General features: G+C 30.7%; 1 protein-coding gene across 17 annotated transcripts in view; it reads right to left on the bottom strand.

Annotated features, from left to right (window-relative positions):
• The window catches only part of LOC139488930 (multiple PDZ domain protein-like), a 160649-nt gene that overhangs the window by 13294 nt on the left and 126667 nt on the right, over positions 1-20688 (bottom strand). For 14 of the 17 annotated variants that reach the window (XM_071274941.1, XM_071274948.1, XM_071274914.1 and 11 more), the window contains 11 exons: positions 19856-19950; positions 16661-16727; positions 15246-15344; positions 13795-13893; positions 11725-11799; positions 10159-10288; positions 6898-7058; positions 6300-6383; positions 5549-5773; positions 4163-4279; positions 3426-3570 (listed from right to left, as the gene is read on the bottom strand). In XM_071274941.1, the coding sequence (XP_071131042.1) occupies positions 3426-3570; positions 4163-4279; positions 5549-5773; positions 6300-6383; positions 6898-7058; positions 10159-10288; positions 11725-11799; positions 13795-13893; positions 15246-15344; positions 16661-16727; positions 19856-19950 (1297 nt within the window). Of the gene's footprint in view, positions 1-2173; positions 2580-3425; positions 3571-4162; positions 4280-5548; positions 5774-6299; positions 6384-6897; positions 7059-10158; positions 10289-11724; positions 11800-13794; positions 13894-15245; positions 15345-16660; positions 16728-19855; positions 19951-20688 lie in introns of those variants that run through there. The other 3 variants (XM_071274988.1, XM_071274963.1, XM_071275040.1) reach the window with 1 other exon arrangement.

The raw sequence follows: 20688 nt of genomic DNA, 5'->3' as shown, positions 1-20688 counted from the left end.
GTAAAAAAATCTTTAGATTATGTACAAACTACATTGTAAAAAGTTGGCATTGGGGGATCACAGGCATTTGTCCCAGAATTTGTTTCCCCCTATATACCTTAATATAGATATATAGGAAATAAAATCTGAGACAAGTGTCTGTGAGGGGGATTCAGAAGGGAAAGCCCCTGGCCCCCCATCTTTGTGGGAAAATTTGATGAATTAGTTACGGAATCACTGAAGCATTTTGGGGGGCTCAGCCCACCATCATCCCCTTTTAATGAAAATTTCTGGATCTGCCACTAGCTGGTATATTTATCACCATTTTTTTTTATTATTAAAAGAGTATTGCTGTATACTTAGTTTTAACATATGGCAAATCTTGAATAGAATTATTCATCATTTTGTTATCTCAGACAATTATTAAATGAAAGAATTTACTATAATGATAATACTGCCTTATAACATATATATTGATTTCTAGATTATCTATTTCTAGCTGTATATTAAAAGACTATGTGAGACCAATGGCTAGATGAAGATCTTAATCACTTTTAGAGTGTATTCTTTTTTTTTTTTTTTTTTATCTCTATACATGGAGAAGACCTAGGCTAAGAGACCTATCTCTCAAAAATCACTGGTGCCCTTGTGGCAAAACATTTTTTGAATCTAATTAACAGATTATTCAAATCACATAAAAGCCCAAAATGTTTTGATGAAACTGCCTTTTACAAACGCTTTACTGAGTAAAATCACTCTCCCTTAAAAAAAAATTGGAAATAGGAGATATGTGATCATAACATATAGAGAATAGGAATCATATGAAATACTTGATAATAGCCAATACAACTTTAGGAAATATGAAGGTCTTTAGTCATAAACTGAAGAGCCTGTGTCTATCATGACAAGAGAAAATATTTTAATTATATAATTTTCAAACAGTAAAAAAGTAATTTTAGCCATGTACTAGTAAATGTACTGGGAAATTTGGAATTTGAAATGTTGTTCTTACCAGCCCTGTAACAAATCAATTTCATATTTCTGATGTGTATGGTTAAATTTAAGGAGACAACTTTCAAGGTCATCCACAAAGAAGCCTTGACGGGAAGATAATCATAGAGTAAATATTTCTGAACAGTACAAAACCAAACTTGGAAAATGCAAAAAAAAATCTGCAAAACAGGAGCACACAGGAACACACAAAAAAAGTTGTTTTGATAACATCAATTCTGATGGCAGGGTCAACAAAAACTAATAACAACATCTTGACGATAAAATACCTGTACAAAAAAAAGGTTAATAAAAAACTACACAGCTTACCATGCTTTGTGAAGTACAATTTACCAATGTGCAACTACTACTGTCCAATTTCTTAACCACTTTTTTTTTATTATCCAATTTTCTTTTTTCTGTCATATTTATAAGGCACCATGTCACTATATTAAGTGAACCAATTCAAAAAAGGGTCGTAGACTCAAATTGCTGGGTTGCACAATGTGTTTTGTAAGAGAATGAATAGACCTTTTTCCGATAATGTATACTGATATTTCAAATATCTGTATGCGTAATTATGCAAACTCATGTAACTTATAAAACATAAAGTCCAAAATATTGTAGAAAGCTTGCCAAAAGGGTTTTCATCTTTTTTGATAGTGGAAAAAAAAAAATTCAACAATTTGATGACATGGGTTTCTATATTGCCAGTTTCATAAAAAAAAACTATTTTCATAAATTGTCTAAATATACAAATTCTATTCTTTTTCAAGGCTTGAAAACACATTTTTTCAGATTTTGATACTTTTTCAACATTTCAGGACTTGTAAATGTGTAAATCTTTAAATGTGAAAATTTTTGAATTGGTTCAGTTCAGATGTTAGGCCTGCAACATTAATAACATGCTTTATACTCCTTCATGCCCTGTTATAACTTACTCATGTAAGCTAATTACCCTGGTTATAACTGGTCATTAAAAAATTAATTCGACAGGGGAAAAAAAATTATATTTTCAAAAATTTGAAAGTTGTGTTTTTTTCTCCAAATTTAAATGTATAAATAAAATCTCAATAAATACAAAAATCTTATCACAAAATAGCAACAGTGCTTATGCAACCATAAATAAATCTGTTCTCATAACAGTATGTAACATAGTTGTTATTCCCTATTTGCAAATCATTTTCTTCAGTCATGAGTTATCTTTCTTTTCAGAATTCTCTATTTCTTTATCTAGATAGTTTGCAGAGAATAACCTTTATCAAGGATATTTACTTCAATATTTTCAACAAAAACATTGATTTGCAAATAGGAAATTCATTTCTATTAGAACAATAATAATTTATAATCGTCACAAAAATTTCACTAAAATTTCAATTTTCGTAATATTCCTCTTGTCAACTAACTAGAGAAGTATAAAATAAGATTACTCAATGCTTTCAATAAAATAACAAATATATTCTACATCTGTATAGATGGAATGTTATCAATGTTTGTAAAGTCAATTTCTGGCAAAGGCCAAAATAATGAAATGTCCTATCAGCAAACTGAAAGTAAGATTGTTTAAACCAATGATAACCAGGTTTAATAGCTTTTTGAAGAAGGAAGACCTGTGGAAAAAATCATAAAATAATAGTTAGCACACAACATCATTGAAACAGTAAATCTCTGATTTTCAGAATCCAATATAATCTACGTGTCGTAAGGTTCTTAAAAAGAATAATTAAAAGACAAATTTATAGGTTTTTTCCTTTCATTTGTCTTTAAACAAATAAAAAATTTCACTTGCTTATCAGGCTAGTGGTACTCATTAGAAAAATTTAACGTTTGAAATAAAATAGGGAGCATATTTAATCTATCACTGGATGTGGGAAACCATTTTCCATTAAATAAATTATGTTGATAATTTAAATTAAGAAAAATTCCATCAAAGAAACATAATGTGAAATATATGAGGAATTTTTCATTATAAATTTTTCAACAGAAATATGAATGAATAAAACTTAAATTATAATATAGATATTGAGTACCAATTTTATATCGTTTTAAAAAAGAAAAGTTAAAAATTCCACTTATGTTCCATGTTAAAAAATATCAAAATTTCTGACTGTTCCATCTGTCCTTATCCTTGTGTAGGAGAATAAATTAAATTTTAGAAAAATGGAAAATTCTGAAAATCAAACTCTTAATAAAAGCAGTGATGAATATAAAGCGTTATAGAAAACACTGCCACAACACAAGAAAAATAGTTCACTAAAGGTTAACTAGCAATCTGGTACAAAATCTAAAAGAAAAAAAAACATTAAAAGCTTAAAATACTTTGTTGGTGCTTTGTGAGAATTAAACTCAAAGAGAAATGTAGGATTAAGTTTGTAATGAACAATTTAACACTAAAAATATATATATATGGGTGAGGTCTGTGAGTTGGAGGTATGATATGGAATAAGAAAACCTACTCTTAGAATGTCTTCCTCCTTTAGATTTATTGCTAGCAGTAGATTCTGACTTTTTCAGACCACCTGGGTTTGACTGTTTCCGAGACGAGGCACGAGATCCAGCTTTTAATCTTCCAACAGTTAATGTGACTTTGCCGAGTGATGTCTACAATACAGAGAAATATATTTTGTTATAAACAAACGGAAATGTATATCTTTCATTTTATTAGAATTTGTATCGCAATGGTAGAAAATGCCATTGATATTACAAATCTATAAGAGTATTTTATACTGTAATCAGTGCATTTGTATCACATTTAAAGATGTACATATAAAACTTTGCTTTATATTTAACTTTGCTTTATATTTCTACTTCAGGTATAGTCTACTGGTACCCAGCATCAATGAATAGCATTGGGAACATTTGTTTCCAGGTTCAACATGGTCTGTGCTGTCAAGTCTCATTGTTTTCACCTTTTTGTGTGTAATTTTGACAATTTTTTTCACAAAAAGTTGCAGTATAAACTGCTGACAATGTATTTATATTGTCTTTTTATTTCATATGGTAGGAAAATGACAGCTGATTCACAAACCATAAAAATTTGTATTCATAACTAAAATTAATTTGAATCATATATTTCTTTCACTATGACAAATTTTTGTCAATTTTCATTGCAGATTTGGTAGTTATAATATTGCTCAAATGAGAGAAACTGTTTTAATGTTTAACTGCTTGGTGCCAAAATAGAGTTATCTACCTTTAAGACAGCAGCTGCATATTCCTGAGTTGCATTTCGCATATCTTCACCGTTGACAGCCAATATTTGATCACCTTGCATCAGTCTACCATCAGATTCAGATACTCCACCCTTCACCTATATAGTAAATCATTAATAGGTAAAATTAAAAGAAGTCAACAAGTATTTCTATAAATTTTTAACATTCAAAGCATAAATTTTCAATATAGCTGATAAATTATTTACTTGCTACATGTCAAAATAAACCTTGATATTTTTTCATGAGCAGTAGACAGGTAGTATTAAATGTTAGAAATCTGTGAATGATGTAACAGCAATGTGCAACCCTTCAAAATTTAAAACAATACTTTGTATCATGTGTGGTGATATCAATGTTTACACACTAAGCTGACCTTGTTTGTTTCAACATGATTTTATAAATAAAATAAAAGACATCAGTCTTAAGGGGGTTCGCGGGTCTAAATCATTTATATAGGATTTCTCTATATTTTTCTATAAATGAACTTTATCTTATAGTTAATAGAAAAATAAAATAAAAAAGTGGGGTCATCGTTCATTTGCACTCACAATCTGCCTTCGAAAGATGCATACATTTTTGTAAAGGTGTTTTTTTTCTGTTGAAGTAATAGGAGAAATAAAGGTAATATCGAAATAAAAAAAAGAAATTTATTACAGAAATCGCTAAAATTTTACAATAATTTAGTTTAAGTACAGCTTATATGGAAATGATATTAAAAAAGATAGGTCACCGATGAGTTGAAAAAGATATTTCAATTTTAGAGCCAAAAAATGGCATTTTTCCACCAAAGGGAGATAATTTGGAACTTTTTCAATGATGTATACATTTTGAAAGTCATCTGAGGCCACCACAAATTGATTTTTTTGAATGATTTTTGTACCATATGATAAAGTAACAACTACAAAAGGAAATAAATAAAATTTGTAATGAAAAACAAATGTTTGATTTTTTTCTGAAATTTTTATACCTTCAAGCCTCCTAAGTTAGAGATTTCCCTCCAACTGGACACCGTCTGGCAACACCTAGAGGGTAGTTGTTGATTTGACTTCTGTTGAGTTGATATTAATTTTTTACAGCAATATCAATGTTTATGTGTTTTATTTGATATGACTGTGGATTGAACCTAAGTTATATAAACACTGTATAACCAATAAATGGTTGATAGTTGTTTTGACATCAGTAAATGAATGTAGTTATCATTTTTTTTAAGGATGTGAGATCAAGTATTGCAATTTCAGGAAAGTCTGAAATAAAGAAATGTATCAAATTCAGAGTACTTATTATTGCTAAACCAACATTAAACTCATCCTGTCACATTATTCACATGAACAAAAAAACCTCGCAATAATTTACTGTACATAACTTACGATGTCTGATATATAAACTCCAACATCATTACGTTTGCCAACAATACTGAGACCTAATCCACGGCCTTGTTTTTTATTGAGTTCTACTGTAAAAATATCATAAATGTCCTCTTCTTTGACTTGATTATCGTCACGGAAGACTAGAATTCCCACGGTAGCAGGAGTCTGACGTAGCACCTGTATTGCATAATCATGTGAAGCTTCTCGTAATTCCTCATTGTTCACCTACAACACAATATATCAATGAATACATATATTTTATTATTCGTAAACCAAGCTTGTTCCTGCTACTTTTTTTCATAAACAACAAATTTTGAATTTAAATTTTTAACATTTCATATGTCAGAACTTATTTGTAAGATGGCATTTACTTCTGCATAATTTTCAAATAAATAATATATATAAACATTAAGCACCATTTAAAATAAAGGGGAAATAAACAAATGTTATATTTCCAGTAATTTATATCTTGTGTCTCTGACATTACTTAGTTCATTGGTATGGGTGCCTTAGATATATATTTAATAATAAAATAACGAAATGCAATGTATCAGTGACTTCTTTGTTTATTTTTACATTTTGGAGCTGTCACCAGAAGCATAAACATTCTTACATCTGCAATAATCTATTTAAACTTTTATTATCCATAACTGATAACAAGGTTTTTAGCTACATATTTTTTTTGTAATTGAAATATTTTCAATATTATGGGTATAGATCGTTTCTAAATTGATTGTATGCTGTATCTTACTTCTAACACTTGGTCACCAGCCCATAACCTCCCATCTCTGGAAGCTGCCCCATCTTCATAAACTTCATGTACAATTATAGCACCCTATCAAAAAAAAGTTCAAGGTAAAAAAGGTAATCATTCAATATTGTTTTAGTTTCAGATTTGTCAGAGTTTTATTCTATCCCTTAAAATTATAAATATAAACTCATATTTAGAAAATGTTTATACATGTTAAACCAGCCATATTCTGTATGTACCTGGCCCAAGTCAGAAGCTTGTTATTCAGTGAATGTTGTTGTTTCATGACAGTCATATATTTTTTTTAATTGAATTGTTTTAAATCAAAACATTCTTTTACTAACTTAAATTGTTATATATTTTTCATGTCAAGGCCTTTTATGGGTAACTGTGCAGGATAGGTTTTTGTCATTGTTCAAGGCTGTACATCATTTGAGCCTAGATAGTAATCTCATTAGCAATCATATCACATCTCCATATCTTTTTAAAAAGTATTTGATTCCATTTTGATTATTTTAACACAGTGCTGTTAAAAAAAACACATTGAATGAAACTGAATAGTTTGAAATTATACATCATATAATGAAGATCTTCATACCAATAATGTATCATTGCCACCAACTATACTCAATCCGAGTCCAGTCCTGCCTTTCTCTATTTCTATATAGGTCTCTCTCCCTGGAATAATGGGGCAAGTTTTAGGATCATTGGTTTCTGGCTGAGGAGTTGTTACTTCCATTGGATCTGTGGAAGTCTCTCCTAAAAAAACAAATAATATTATCTAATCCTAATTGAGAAAACATGGTTGAAATAAGGCTTGAACTAGCAAGAAGAATACATTGGGTATGTCTATTGTGGGTAAAGTTGAAATAAGGCTTGAACTAGCAAGTAGAATACATTGGGTATTGTCTATTGTGGGTAAAGTTGAAATAAGGCTTGAACTAGCAAGTAGAATACATTGGGTATTGTCTATTGTGGGTAAAGTTGAAATAAGCCTTGAACTAGCAAGTAGAATACATTGGGTATTGTCTATTGTGGGTAAAGTTAAAATAAGGCTTAAACTAGCAAGTAGAATACATTGGGTATTGTCTATTGTGGGTAAAGTTAAAATAAGCCTTGAACTAGCAAGTAGAATACATTGGGTATTGTCTATTGTGGGTAAAGTTAAAATAAGGCTTAAACTAGCAAGTAGAATACATTGGGTATTGTCTATTGTGGGTAAAGTTGAAATAAGGCTTAAACTAGCAAGAAGAATACATTGGGTATTGTCTATTGTGGGTAAAGTTAAAATAAGGCTTAAACTAGCAAGTAGAATACATTGGGTATTGTCTGTTGTGGGTAAAGTTGAAATAAGGCTTAAACTAGCAAGAAGAATACATTGGGTATGTCTATTGTGGGTAAAGTTGAAATAAGGCTTAAACTAGCAAGTAGAATACATTGGGTATTGTCTATTGTGGGTAAAGTTGAAATAAGGCTTAAACTAGCAAGAAGAATACATTGAGTATTGTCTATTGTGGGTAAAGTTGAAATAAGGCTTAAACTAGCAAGAAGAATACATTGGGTATTGTCTGTTGTGGGTAAAGTTGAAATAAGGCTTAAACTAGAAAGAAGAATACATTGAGTATTGTCTGTTGTGGGTAAAGTTGAAATAAGGCTTAAACTAGCAAGTAGAATACATTGGGTATTGTCTGTTGTGGCTAAAGTTGAAATAAGGCTTAAACTAGCAAGAAAAATACATTGAGTATTGTCTATTGTGGGTAAAGTTGAAATAAGGCTTAAACTAGCAAGTAGAATACATTGGGTATTGTCTGTTGTGGGTAAAGTTGAAATAAGGCTTAAACTAGCAAGTAGAATACATTGGGTATTGTCTGTTGTGGCTAAAGTTGAAATAAGGCTTAAACTAGCAAGAAAAATACATTGAGTATTGTCTGTTGTGGGTAAAGTTGAAATAAGGCTTAAACTAGCAAGTAGAATACATTGAGTATTGTCTATTGTGGGTAAAGTTGAAATAAGGCTTAAACTAGCAAGTAGAATACATTGGGTATTGTCTATTGTGGGTAAAGTTGAAATAAGGCTTAAACTAGCAAGTAGAATACATTGTGTATTGTCTATTGTGAGTAAAGTTGAAATAAGGCTTAAACTAGCAAGTAGAATACATTGGGTATTGTCTGTTGTGGGTAAAGTTGAAATAAGGCTTAAACTAGCAAGAAGAATACATTGAGTATTGTCTATTGTGGGTAAAGTTGAAATAAGGCTTAAACTAGCAAGTAGAATACATTGGGTATTGTCTGTTGTGGGTAAAGTTGAAATAAGGCTTAAACTAGCAAGAAGAATACATTGAGTATTGTCTATTGTGGGTAAAGTTGAAATAAGGCTTAAACTAGCAAGTAGAATACATTGGGTATTGTCTGTTGTGGGTAAAGTTGAAATAAGGCTTAAACTAGCAAGAAAAATACATTGAGTATTGTCTGTTGTGGGTAAAGTTGAAATAAGGCTTAAACTAGCAAGAAAAATACATTGAGTATTGTCTATTGTGGGTAAAGTTGAAATAAGGCTTAAACTAGCAAGTAGAATACATTGGGTATTGTCTGTTGTGGGTAAAGTTGAAATAAGGCTTAAACTAGCAAGTAGAATACATTGGGTATTGTCTGTTGTGGCTAAAGTTGAAATAAGGCTTAAACTAGCAAGAAAAATACATTGAGTATTGTCTGTTGTGGGTAAAGTTGAAATAAGGCTTAAACTAGCAAGTAGAATACATTGAGTATTGTCTATTGTGGGTAAAGTTGAAATAAGGCTTAAACTAGCAAGTAGAATACATTGGGTATTGTCTATTGTGGGTAAAGTTGAAATAAGGCTTAAACTAGCAAGAAAAATACATTGAGTATTGTCTGTTGTGGGTAAAGTTGAACCATGAAATTATGTGTTCAATGAATTACAAATTTTCTATAAGGCGATATACAGACTTTGGCAAAACCATAAAATCAAATATTCACAAAAAATTTATGTTTTCCTCATTCCATGAAATTTGGGATCCACAGTAAATTAGTGAGTTGGTACAGTAATCTCTTTTGACATTGATTCCCATTTTGGCAAAACATAGGGTTGTCTTAGGTTTATATATATGATATGAGTTTCGTTAATTGATGAAGACCATATGACATGTAGTGGTTCCCATTTGTCTAAGGCATTGGCGGATCCAGGGGGTTCCAGGGGTTGGAACCCCCTTTTTTTTTTGGCCCATCCATGCATTTGAATTGGAGCATATAGTTAGAACCCCCCTTTACTCTAGGTTGGGAACCCATCCTTTTTCAAATGGCTGGATCGGCCCCTGTAAGGTCTATGATAATTGTCTCATTGGCAGTCATACCACTTCTCCTTTTTTCTATATTTGAAATATTGGATAAACTTCTTGCAATTTTATCCATAAGTTATATTTTTAGCCATGGGGCACCATGTTTAATTTTTGGCTGGCAAAGACAAACTATACAAAATTTATAATAAAAACATTAAAGAAGTTCACAGCAAGTTTTGTTAAAATTTGTTGAGGGGTTTCAAAAAAGAAGATTTTCAAAACGACAATGACAGAGGACCATTAAAATCAACAACAAGTGAAAGCAATAGTTTTCCTGGCCCCTCATGGCTGTAAAAATTATTCTATTTTGGTGTTGAAAACATGTACAATGAAAATACTCAATATCTTTTTCTAAATTTCAATGTTATTTCATCTCTGAGTTTTGTTGATTTTGTTGGTCTGACACTACTACCACAAATCTAACTTCTACAACTTGGTTAAAATCGTGGTAGTTTCAGCAACTTAAAGCATGTTTGATTATACATGTATCAAAAGAATACACTTTACCTGTAATACTGTCCAACTGAAAGACTGCAGGTGGGTGTGAACTATTTCCGCTGTAATTTATTGTGTCTACTCCACATTTTCTTACTTTTAATCGGACTTTTCCTTGACTATTTCTTAAAATTTCTATTGCCTAAAAAATATGAAAAATGGCTGAACTTTCTAAAAATTATCACTGTCAATAACACACATTGAATGCATACTGCAGTCAAAAACATTCCTAATTACGAAAATAAAATAAACAATTCGTTCTTTAATATTAAAATTATTGTTTACATTTTAATGATGTATGACAGCTTCTTCATAAACTACCATTGTCGTGTTGATTATCAACTTTGAACTTTACCAGTGTCATTTTCAAACATATGACATATATATACTGTGTTAACATATATGACCCTGTATTTTTTTTTAATCGAATTCTATCAAAACTGCAGTCTAAAGCCATCATTAGGCATTTTTTAAATCACAAAATTGAAAATTTAAAGATATTTCTGTTGTGGGATGAAGTCATACAAAATAGTTCCTAAACCAGGGTAATTAAAAATCTTGCATACATTGTAGGCACTTGTCCATGATTGAAACTGTATAGGGACTTGTGGATGTTTTCGTTGATAAATTTGTGTAGTAGGAGTTGTTTCTTTCATTTATATTAGTCCACATCTGCTAATATTCTTAACTCCACACCTACTTTTGTTCAAACAAAACTGTGACAGACAAGATAACATTGTCCTCACTACACTAATTCAACTGACTTCTAAGAAAATCACAAAATTCAAAACATATGCCAATCCTTTAAAGTTGCTAAGATGATTATATTTGTTATTGTTATTTCGCTTCAAACATAACAGATTATTATTAATTAGGTTGCTCATTTTATTTTGTGAATAAAAATATTGTTGTTGCTTTCAGTCATTTAAAAAAAAAAAGACTCAGTCAAAAAGTTAAAACAAAACTAACCAATAACAAATTTTGGAGTAAATTTTTTTTAACTTTGAAATTGCACTTGGTTTTTAACACTTTTACCATCACAGTCAAATCTTAATGTCTGCAATATCGTGAGACTCACAAATTAAAACTGACAAATATTCAGTATTTTTCATAATTTTCCTCATAACTGCATTCTTATGTTGCCAGATTGATTAACTGATTGTTGGTGTTTTAATCCACTTTTAAGTGCCAATTTTGGGCTATTTCCTGGTAGCCATTTTTTATTGGTGGAGGAAGTCAGAGTGCCTGGAGAAAACCATGACCTTAGAAAGGGAAACTGACAACCCTAGTCAATCAAGATTGGAGTCAAGTGCACCCACACAAGCAGAGTTCGAACTCACAACCTCATTGTTGACTTTCTAGCGATTACAGTAGTAACGACTTAGAACACTAGGCCGCTGAGCCCCCTATGTTGCCAGAAAATAAGGGACAAAAGGACTGGTAACAGAAACGATATAATATATACTATAAACTTATTTGGGGTCTTTTTTTTTAAATATATTTTACTAAAACATATCAGGATGACCTAAAACACAGCTTCCTGCTCCTGATGTCTATGGTCTTTTTACATATAAATACCTTGTCATAATGTACATCATAGAGCTCCTTGTCACCAACTTCTAATATCTGATCACCTACACTTAACTGGGCATCCTGCAATGGATTAAAACTGTCTCTCAATTCACCATTTTAAGATCAAATGCATTTTGGGTAATACAAATGTATAGCACAAAGACCTACCAGAAACATGCATAATTAAAAAAAAAATACAATCTGAACTTTGGTGCATTTATGAGATAAAAACTGCATCTACTAAAACATATTGGGGTCTTTGTGAATTGAATAAAGTTTTTTTCATATCTCTCCCAAATAATACATTTTTGGGGTCTATGTGAATTGATTATGATATTTACAGTAAATCCTTTCTTCTAAAACTTTTTTGAGTCTAAGTTAATTGCATAAAATCATTTTCAGTATGCTCTTCTGCCAAAAGTTTTTTTTTACTTCTGAAACAAGACTCTTTCAAAACTTGTAGACATTAATGTTGATGAAATTAGGACCTCAGAGGATGTGACATTTCCATGGAAATTTTTGTGTGTGGGTGCTACTTTAACTTGATATGGATAAAAGCAAAAATACAAAAGCATGTTGGGTTTTATTCTCTACAGACAGAGAATTGTTTTGATATGAGTATATTTTTATTTACATTACTATAAAAATTGTCCATTTCACTTAGGAATGCTTTACTCAAATGTCAACAAATCGTTAAAATAAAATTTAATCTTCAACTCCGTTACAAGAACTGGTACATCCCATTGTATCTATATTATTTTACTTTGGTTTATGAGAATGTAGATATATAAGATTTTTTCATTTTACTTTCATGATTAGCCTAAAACAAAATATTTTTTGTTAAAGAATAAAATTTTCATTTACCTGAGAGTTTTATAGCCATTTAGAAAGATTTAAATGGACCCCCCATTTCAGGTCTTTATTCAGCTAAGTAATGATAACAATTTACCATATGTGACCAAAATAATTAATTGGCATTTAAATACCAGAGTCATTATGATAAGAGACATGTTTTATCTATAAATGGAAAGTGTTATTTTAAACAGTTATTAAATGTATTAAATATCATATCAAATTATTAGAGGGATTTCAGATAACAAGAGGAAACCAATTGGGGGCAATTGAAATTAACAGCGGAGGGTTATGTAACATACAATAATTATACAATTAAGAAGTTTGCTTACATCAATACACACAGCCAGTAACCACTCACTTAGTGATGCCCGATTTGGATATAATTGTTGTTTCCTGTAAGCTAGGTGATTATATATGAAATTATAGCCAAGTTTGTAGTTAAATTCGTAATGGATAACTGATTAAGATAGGGGTACCAATCAATTGTACCTATTCCTTCTTTAATAAAACCTCCTTATCCTTTAAGTAGCAAATTTCTATTTATTAATTTAAATGACTGAAACATTCTAATGATGAATGAAAATCGGTCATTCACCATCGTTTATGTGTTAAAAGAAATAATTAAGATAAAAACAGCAAAAGTACATTTTATTTTTTTCCTCTATTTCTTGGGGTCTAATACATTTCACAACAGCATGCTTACATCTTGAACAGACAATTAAAATAAAAGATCATTTTTTAAGAGGCGATTCTTAACATTTTCCAACAGTTCATTGGTAATTATCTCCAGAAAAAAGCATGTGACAACCTTTTTGTTGATTTAGTACCATTGCTGTATAAATGAACAACTGATAAACAGATACCATTATGAAGAAGGACTAGAGAGATCTTTTTCATAAGTCTCTTTTTCCAAAAGTACAAATCAAAAAAGAAATACATTTCAATTCTCCCTGTATTATTTTCATTTAAAGTATTTCTCTTGTGGTAAAAAAATGATATAAAATATTTTAAATAATTGTTCATTCAGATTAAGAAGTAGTAAAAGAAGGAAAGTTTGCTTTTTATCGTTTTATGGGAATGGCCTTCATATCATTATTTGGAAATGCCAATCCAAATGATGTTTAAAATAAAAAAAACTATTTTTGATCACTTGAGATTACTTTTTGAGACTTGATTCTTTACTGGAGATTCAGGATTATGATATATCTATGAATAGCATACCTTAGCTGCGACACCACCTTGTGTTATACTGCGAATATAAATGCCTTGACGATTATCTCGCATATCTTCTACGATTGCAAAACCTAATCCAGACACTCCCTACATTAAAACATATACAATTCTATGAGCCTGGCATTTAAATAAATCATCAACTTTTATCACCACAAAAGCTCAAATATACATGTATTCATACATTTACCTGTGTTTTCTCCAGATATTTTTTCACTTTCAAAAATTGCATTATGATGGAACATGAATTTTCTACATGTATACTGTTATTTCATCTCACTTAATAACTCACTTTTCTGTTATTCAAACTCAGTGAATAACTCATTTTATCTTGGTACATTGTATTGCCAAACTAGTACCTGATTCAAATATGAATTTGATGTTAGGCCAAATAAAAAAGTATGTGTCGTTCCAGTTACATCTGAAAAAAAGTTAGGGTAGGTAGGTAGGGATTTTTTATTTTATGGTGTTTTTTTTACATTGAGTCTATGGGAGCAACATTCTGACTTTAACAGTGCTTAATGAAAAATGACAATAAAATCTTTAGGGTAGGCTATTTTTAAGCCGAAAAAGTAGGGACGGTAGGGTTACTGGAACCACACATATATTTTTATTTGGCCTTATAAAAGTTTAGAAGCTGGAGAAAAGACAGATGATCATTTCAATGTTGTATAAGCTTCATGTATAAAACTGCACCAAACATGTGATTTATAAACAAATTCATGATAAATGAATGAATAATAGCAAAGAGATATTCTTATGAACATGAACATGTTTTGAAATGCTAAGCTAGCAAATAAAATAAACAAACCAGCTCTAAACTTAAACATTCTATTAATACTGGTTACTTTAAGTCTAAAGAAAATTGATACATGAAAAAAAAGAGTGACATTTGTATTATCTTGTTTTCTAGTATGCTTTTACATGTACTAACAAATAAGACAACTAAAATCTTGAAATTCTTATTTCATATACTTACTTGTATTCAATTTTTACAATGTTTTCATTTGTTATAAATGCTTACTCCAGTGCCTAGTTATAAAGAAACCCTTCTGGGTCCTCTTTTTTGTAGACCAAAAAACCTATGATCCTGGCCAAAAAGCACATTCCAGAAAAAAAATAATAGATTTGATCTAGATACCAGATTTTGAAGTATTTCATACTATGTACAGTTATCTTTAGCAACTGTGACCTTCACTTGTGACCAACTGACCTTTACACAGGAATTTTTCCCTTTTGTTTTTTCTTTCTTATGTATAATTTTTGTTTTAATTAAGCAATAGAAACTAAATTTACCATCTTGAAAGCATATTTCATTTTTTTTTTATATTTATTACCAGTGACTTATTTTCATGAGATCGCCAATATTACAGAATCTGGCATAAAATGATCACAGCAAACAATTTCTTGTACTTAGTGACTAGCTGTACATTTGTACATACCTTTATAAGGGAGACTACTTGGACAACATCAAGTGAAGAAGGAATGTTTTCAGGGGAGGTAACTGGCTTCTTAGGAGGTGAAGGGGACGTAGATATATCCTACAATGTATAAAATATATATATCAACATGTATAAAATCATCTGCGTCCTATAGAAATCAACTGTATGCAAATCAATATCCATACATCTGTTTTCCTATTTTGGGTTGGAAAATATACAAGCAAAATCTATAAGGCCAAATAAAAAAGAATGTGTGGTTCCAGTTACATCTGAAAAAAAGTTAGGGTAGGTAGGTAGGGATATTTTTTTATTTTATGTTTTTTTTTACATTGAGTCTATGGGAGCAACATTCTGACTTTAACACTGCTTAATGAAAAATTACAATAAAATCTTAAGGGTAGGCTATTTTTAAGCCGAAAAAGTAGGGATGGTAGGGTTATTGGAACCACACATATATTTCTATTTGGCCTAACTGATTGAAAACGGAGTTGATGTGAGAACCCTACAAAATTCATCATTCATATTTGAATGGTCGAAAATCAAACACAGTCTTACATATGTACATGTATACGTGCACTTGCATAAGTTTGGTTACTATCCAACTCAGCTCAAATATCATAAGTATTCTTATCTTCATTTTTATAACAATCACTGACAGTAATAAACCAAATTTAATGCAAGGGAATAATAAAAATACTATAATCCATTGTAAAATACTATTTTATCATTAAAAGCCACACTAACTGCTTATTATATGATGATATTAAATATGGATTACTGTCTCATTGGTATTAACCAATCATAAATAAGTATTATCAACATGAATGTTAATAAATTTTACCATTCCGAAGAGTTAAGTTTAATGTGTAAAAAAGATTTCATTATAATGTATATATTCTGAAAGACTGAGCTCATCAAAATCCATTTTAAAATTCTAAAGATGATAGTGCTTATAAGGCAGATTGATGGAAAGAGGCATTGATGCACAGATGCACCAGCAGCCTCATCAACAGTTGCCCAGCATTTGTATGTCCACTAGATCTTAATTGATGTGGTCCAAATACCAGTAACTAAAACAAACTGTGTTTACCGGGTATTCACTCTTCAGTCAGGTTGTTGTCTCTTTGACACATTCCCTATTTCCATTCTCAATTTTATTGTTTTGTAATAATTATTAGGATCATGACAAAACTGTTGACAAAAGGTTATGCCTTTTCACATATTAAGTATTACTCTTTATGCCTATATTGTGAAATAACTTTTCTCAGACTTCTCTCGCAATATAATGCAGAACCTCTGTGTTATAATCAACCAAAATTATAAGGCTAATTAGATGTTAAAATCAACATTCAGCAACTCATTCTGTTGCTTGTTGATACTTTTAATGTTTTATCATCTAAGAATTCCTAACTTACTTCTGTGGATCCTGGAGGATAAGATCTTAGAGGTTTCACTGCCATTTGATCTAAGTTATCTTCTCTTCTACAAAATAAAACAATCATCCAAAATTAAGAAACAAGCTGGTATTATATAGATACAATCATAGAGAATTACTTGAAAAGGTTGTGAAGGAAACTATATATATTGACTGAAAACTAACATGAAGTACAAATCTTTCTTGCACTTTTAAACAAGAATGTGTCCCTAGTACACAGATGCCCCTTCTACACTATAATTTTCTATGTTCAGTTGACCGTGAAAATGGGGTAACTCTAATTTGGCATCAAAATTAGAAAGATCATATCATATAGGGAACATGTGTTCTAAGTTTCAAGTTGATTGGACTTAAAACTTCATCAAAAATTACCTCGACTAAAATCTTTAACCTGAAGCAGGACAGACGGATGAACAGACGGATGAACAGACGGATGGACGAACGAATTGATGCACAGACCAGAAAACAAAATGCTCATAAATGGTGTATAAAAAATATTTGTATATGATGGAAACATTTCCTGTAAAGTATGCAAAAGATAAGCATCACAGTATATATTTATAAAGCTACATTTTTTGGTCATATAGGCCATATTTCTGTCCATTTTAGATGTAAAATCCCAGACTAGAAATCAGACATTCTGTGATTGTCTTTTGTTAATGTTTGTTTATAATTATGTTTCAACTTTCAGGAACCTATATCAGCTATTGCATGGTTCAAGTTTTTGTGTTAAATATTTGTTTCTTAGCTAAGGAAGGATTAATGTAAATTCAAAATGAACACCATGTTAAAATTAATAAATTTTACATTTCAGTAAAAATTCAATTATTTACAGTTGTAATAAAAGCAGAACTTAATTTCCAAATTAAAATTCTACTTTCAGCTTTGTAACTTAATAGGTTTTTTTATATAATTAAACCACAGAAACAAAAATTCTATAATCCTGTGCAAATCCATGTATATAACCACAGAAAACACTTCGAAAATCTTAAACCCTTCGTTCTCTATTGTGTGTTAATAATAATTTTCTTTTCATAATTTTCAACAAAAAATGTTCTTATTTTCGGTAAGTAAGAAGTGATCTCAATGCAAATATATTATTATTAATGATTTTGAGTATGATTTGTTTCACAAGAAATTTTGTTGTTGTCAGGAAATGAAATGTTGTGTAGAATTTTCTAATAATATAAATCAAAATGTTATGCATCACTTCTAATAAAATGAATTAAGTTGAGTTTAGTACAATAAGTTCATTGTTAACCATGTAAAATCATGTGTTTACAAACATTAATCTGTCAACAGAATCCCTACAATATGTTTACTTCATTGTTATTTTGTCTTGTAATGAATCCTGTTGCCATGATTAAAAACTTTAATGACTCAAAAAGGGGATGAATAAATACAAAGTCTATGATTGTTCAAATAGATATGAAGATTATAAAACTCATAAGTACTTGTAGCTTTTGCCCTAGGGTGTAATGACCCATGGGCTACCCCATTTTGAAAAAATCTGCCAATCTAGATGAATCTCTACTCTAAAAGCTGGACATAAATCTGATGATAAAAGAGGAGAAAAGGCATCTGTACCATGTTTAAGCCATTGACAAATTGATCAGGTAGAAACACTAACAACAAAAACCCGTAGGACAGTGGTATTGACTGTGACAGCGATAATGACCTTGCCAGCGGCTCAGTCATTTTCACTATCTTAGTCAATACCACTGTCCTGTGGGCAGTCCATATATCATGATAATGACCAGTTATTCAAGAACTATTATGTAATAATTGCCCCCCAGAGGAAAAGGAATATCATTGCCTACAGAGTTTGAGGAAGGTTATTGCCTACAGAGATTGAGGGATGTTATTTCCTATATTGCATAAAGAGCTCCAATGATGTTATTGCCTAAAGAGTTTAAATGATGTTATAGCCTACATAGTTTGAGGGATGTTATTGCCTACAGGGTTTGAAGGATGTTATAGCCTACAGAGTTTGAGAGATGTTATAGCCTACATAGTTTGAGAGATGTTATTGCCTAAAGAGTTTAAATGATGTTATAGCCTACATAGTTTGAAGGATGTTATAACCTACATAGTTTGAGGGATATTATTGCCTACAGGGTTTGAAGGATGTTTTAGCCTACAGAGTTTGAGAGATGTTATAGCCTACATAGTTTGAGAGATGTTATTGCCTAAAGAGTTTAAATGATGTTATAGCCAATAGAGTTTGAGGGATGTTATTGCTTACAAGATTGAAGGATGTTATAGCCTACAGAGTTTGAGAGATGTTATTACCTACAGAGTTTGAAGGATGGTATTGCCTACAGAGTTTGAAGGATGTTATAGCCTACATAGTTTTAGAGATGTTATTGCCTACAGAGTTTGAGAGATGTTATTACCTACAGAGTTTGAAGGATGGTATTGCCTACAGAGTTTGAAGGATGTCATTGCCTACAGAGTTTGATGGATGTTATTGCCTACAGAGTTTGAAGGATGTTATTGCCTACAGAGTTTGAAGGATGTTATTGCCTACAGAGTTTGAGAGATGTTATTGCCCACTGAGTTTGAAGGATGGTATTGCCCACTGAGTTTGAAGGATGTTATTGCCTACAGAGTTTGAGGGATGTTATTGCCTACAGAGTTTGAGGGATGTACTTGCAAATAGAGTTTGAAGGATGGTATTGCCTACAAAGCAAGAGGGATGTTATTGCTTACAGTTTGAGGGATGTTATTGCCCAGTTTGAAGGATGTTATTGCCACCAGTTTGAGGGATGTTATTGCCAATGGAGTTTGAAGGATGTTATTGCCTACAAAGCAAGAGGGATGTTATTGCTCAGTTTGTGTGGTGTTATTGCCTATACAGTTTGAAGGATGTTATTGCCTACTGAGTTTTTATTGCCTACAGAGTTTAAAGGATGATATTGACTAAGAGCTCTTTTCTATCATATCATTCTGCTGCAACTATTATTAACCAATTGATTGTAAAGAGAAATTTATTAATACCAATTTTGTGAGTACAAAAATAAAGTGGCTGTAAATCAACCTTGCCAATCTTAGACCCTTTCTTATATGAATGCACCAACAGAGTTGAAATTGTGAAACAAGATTTCTGCAACGTCTGCTAGAAAATGTTAAATAAAAGGAAATAAATTGGTTTGCACTATTTCTCTATCCTTACCTGACTAGAACTATTTTTACTACATTAGTTGATACCATTTTGATGATAGCTGAGGCATTCAAATGACTTCTGCCATATAGCACCTGCCCATTAACCTAAAATTATAATCATATTCAAATTTCAAATCAATATTTTCTCACCAAGAACAATGAAATTTGAACATAATGTACAAATTAAGCAACAATAATGATTTATTTTACATCATGTGAAAATCTGTCGGCTTTATTCATTTTTGAATTATGTTTTATTTCAACTTTCACTAATATATATGTCTCTGATTTAAATTTAATCAAAAGCAGCTAGAATGTATGTAATTTCTAACAATTTATGTCTGTTTTTATAAAATAATGTTTTGAGATCAATTGATTTGAACTTTTATTGCTTTTTTATTCCATGTTTCAGTTATAATAACCTAAAATGACTTCTAAAGAGAATTTGAAATAATACTTTATATGAGCAATATTTTGTATCTTTGAAAATAACTTTTTACTTGATGACCTAAAATTTAAAATCAAAAGGACCTTCAGCTTAAATTTGACAATATGTCAAAGTAAGTTTCTAATTCAATACAATTATATAAGGTATGTGAGTAAGCATTCAGAAGCAAAAATGTCCCGCTAACAAGTTTAACACCACCACATTCTGTATGTATGTGCCTGTTCCAAGTCAGGAGCCTGTAATTCAGTGGTTGTCTTTTGCTGATGTGTTACATATTTTTTTTTAGTTCTTATTCATATATAAATAAGGCCGTTAGTTTTCTCGTTTGAATTGTTTTACATTTGTCAATTCAAGGGCCTTTTATAGCGGACTATGTGGTATGGGCTTTGCACAAA

This window comes from Mytilus edulis, chromosome 1, assembly GCF_963676685.1.
Source record: "Mytilus edulis chromosome 1, xbMytEdul2.2, whole genome shotgun sequence".
Classification (NCBI taxonomy): domain Eukaryota; kingdom Metazoa; phylum Mollusca; class Bivalvia; order Mytilida; family Mytilidae; genus Mytilus; species Mytilus edulis.
The sequence above is the reverse complement of the archived record's forward strand: the minus strand, read 5'-3'. Positions and strand labels throughout refer to the sequence as shown.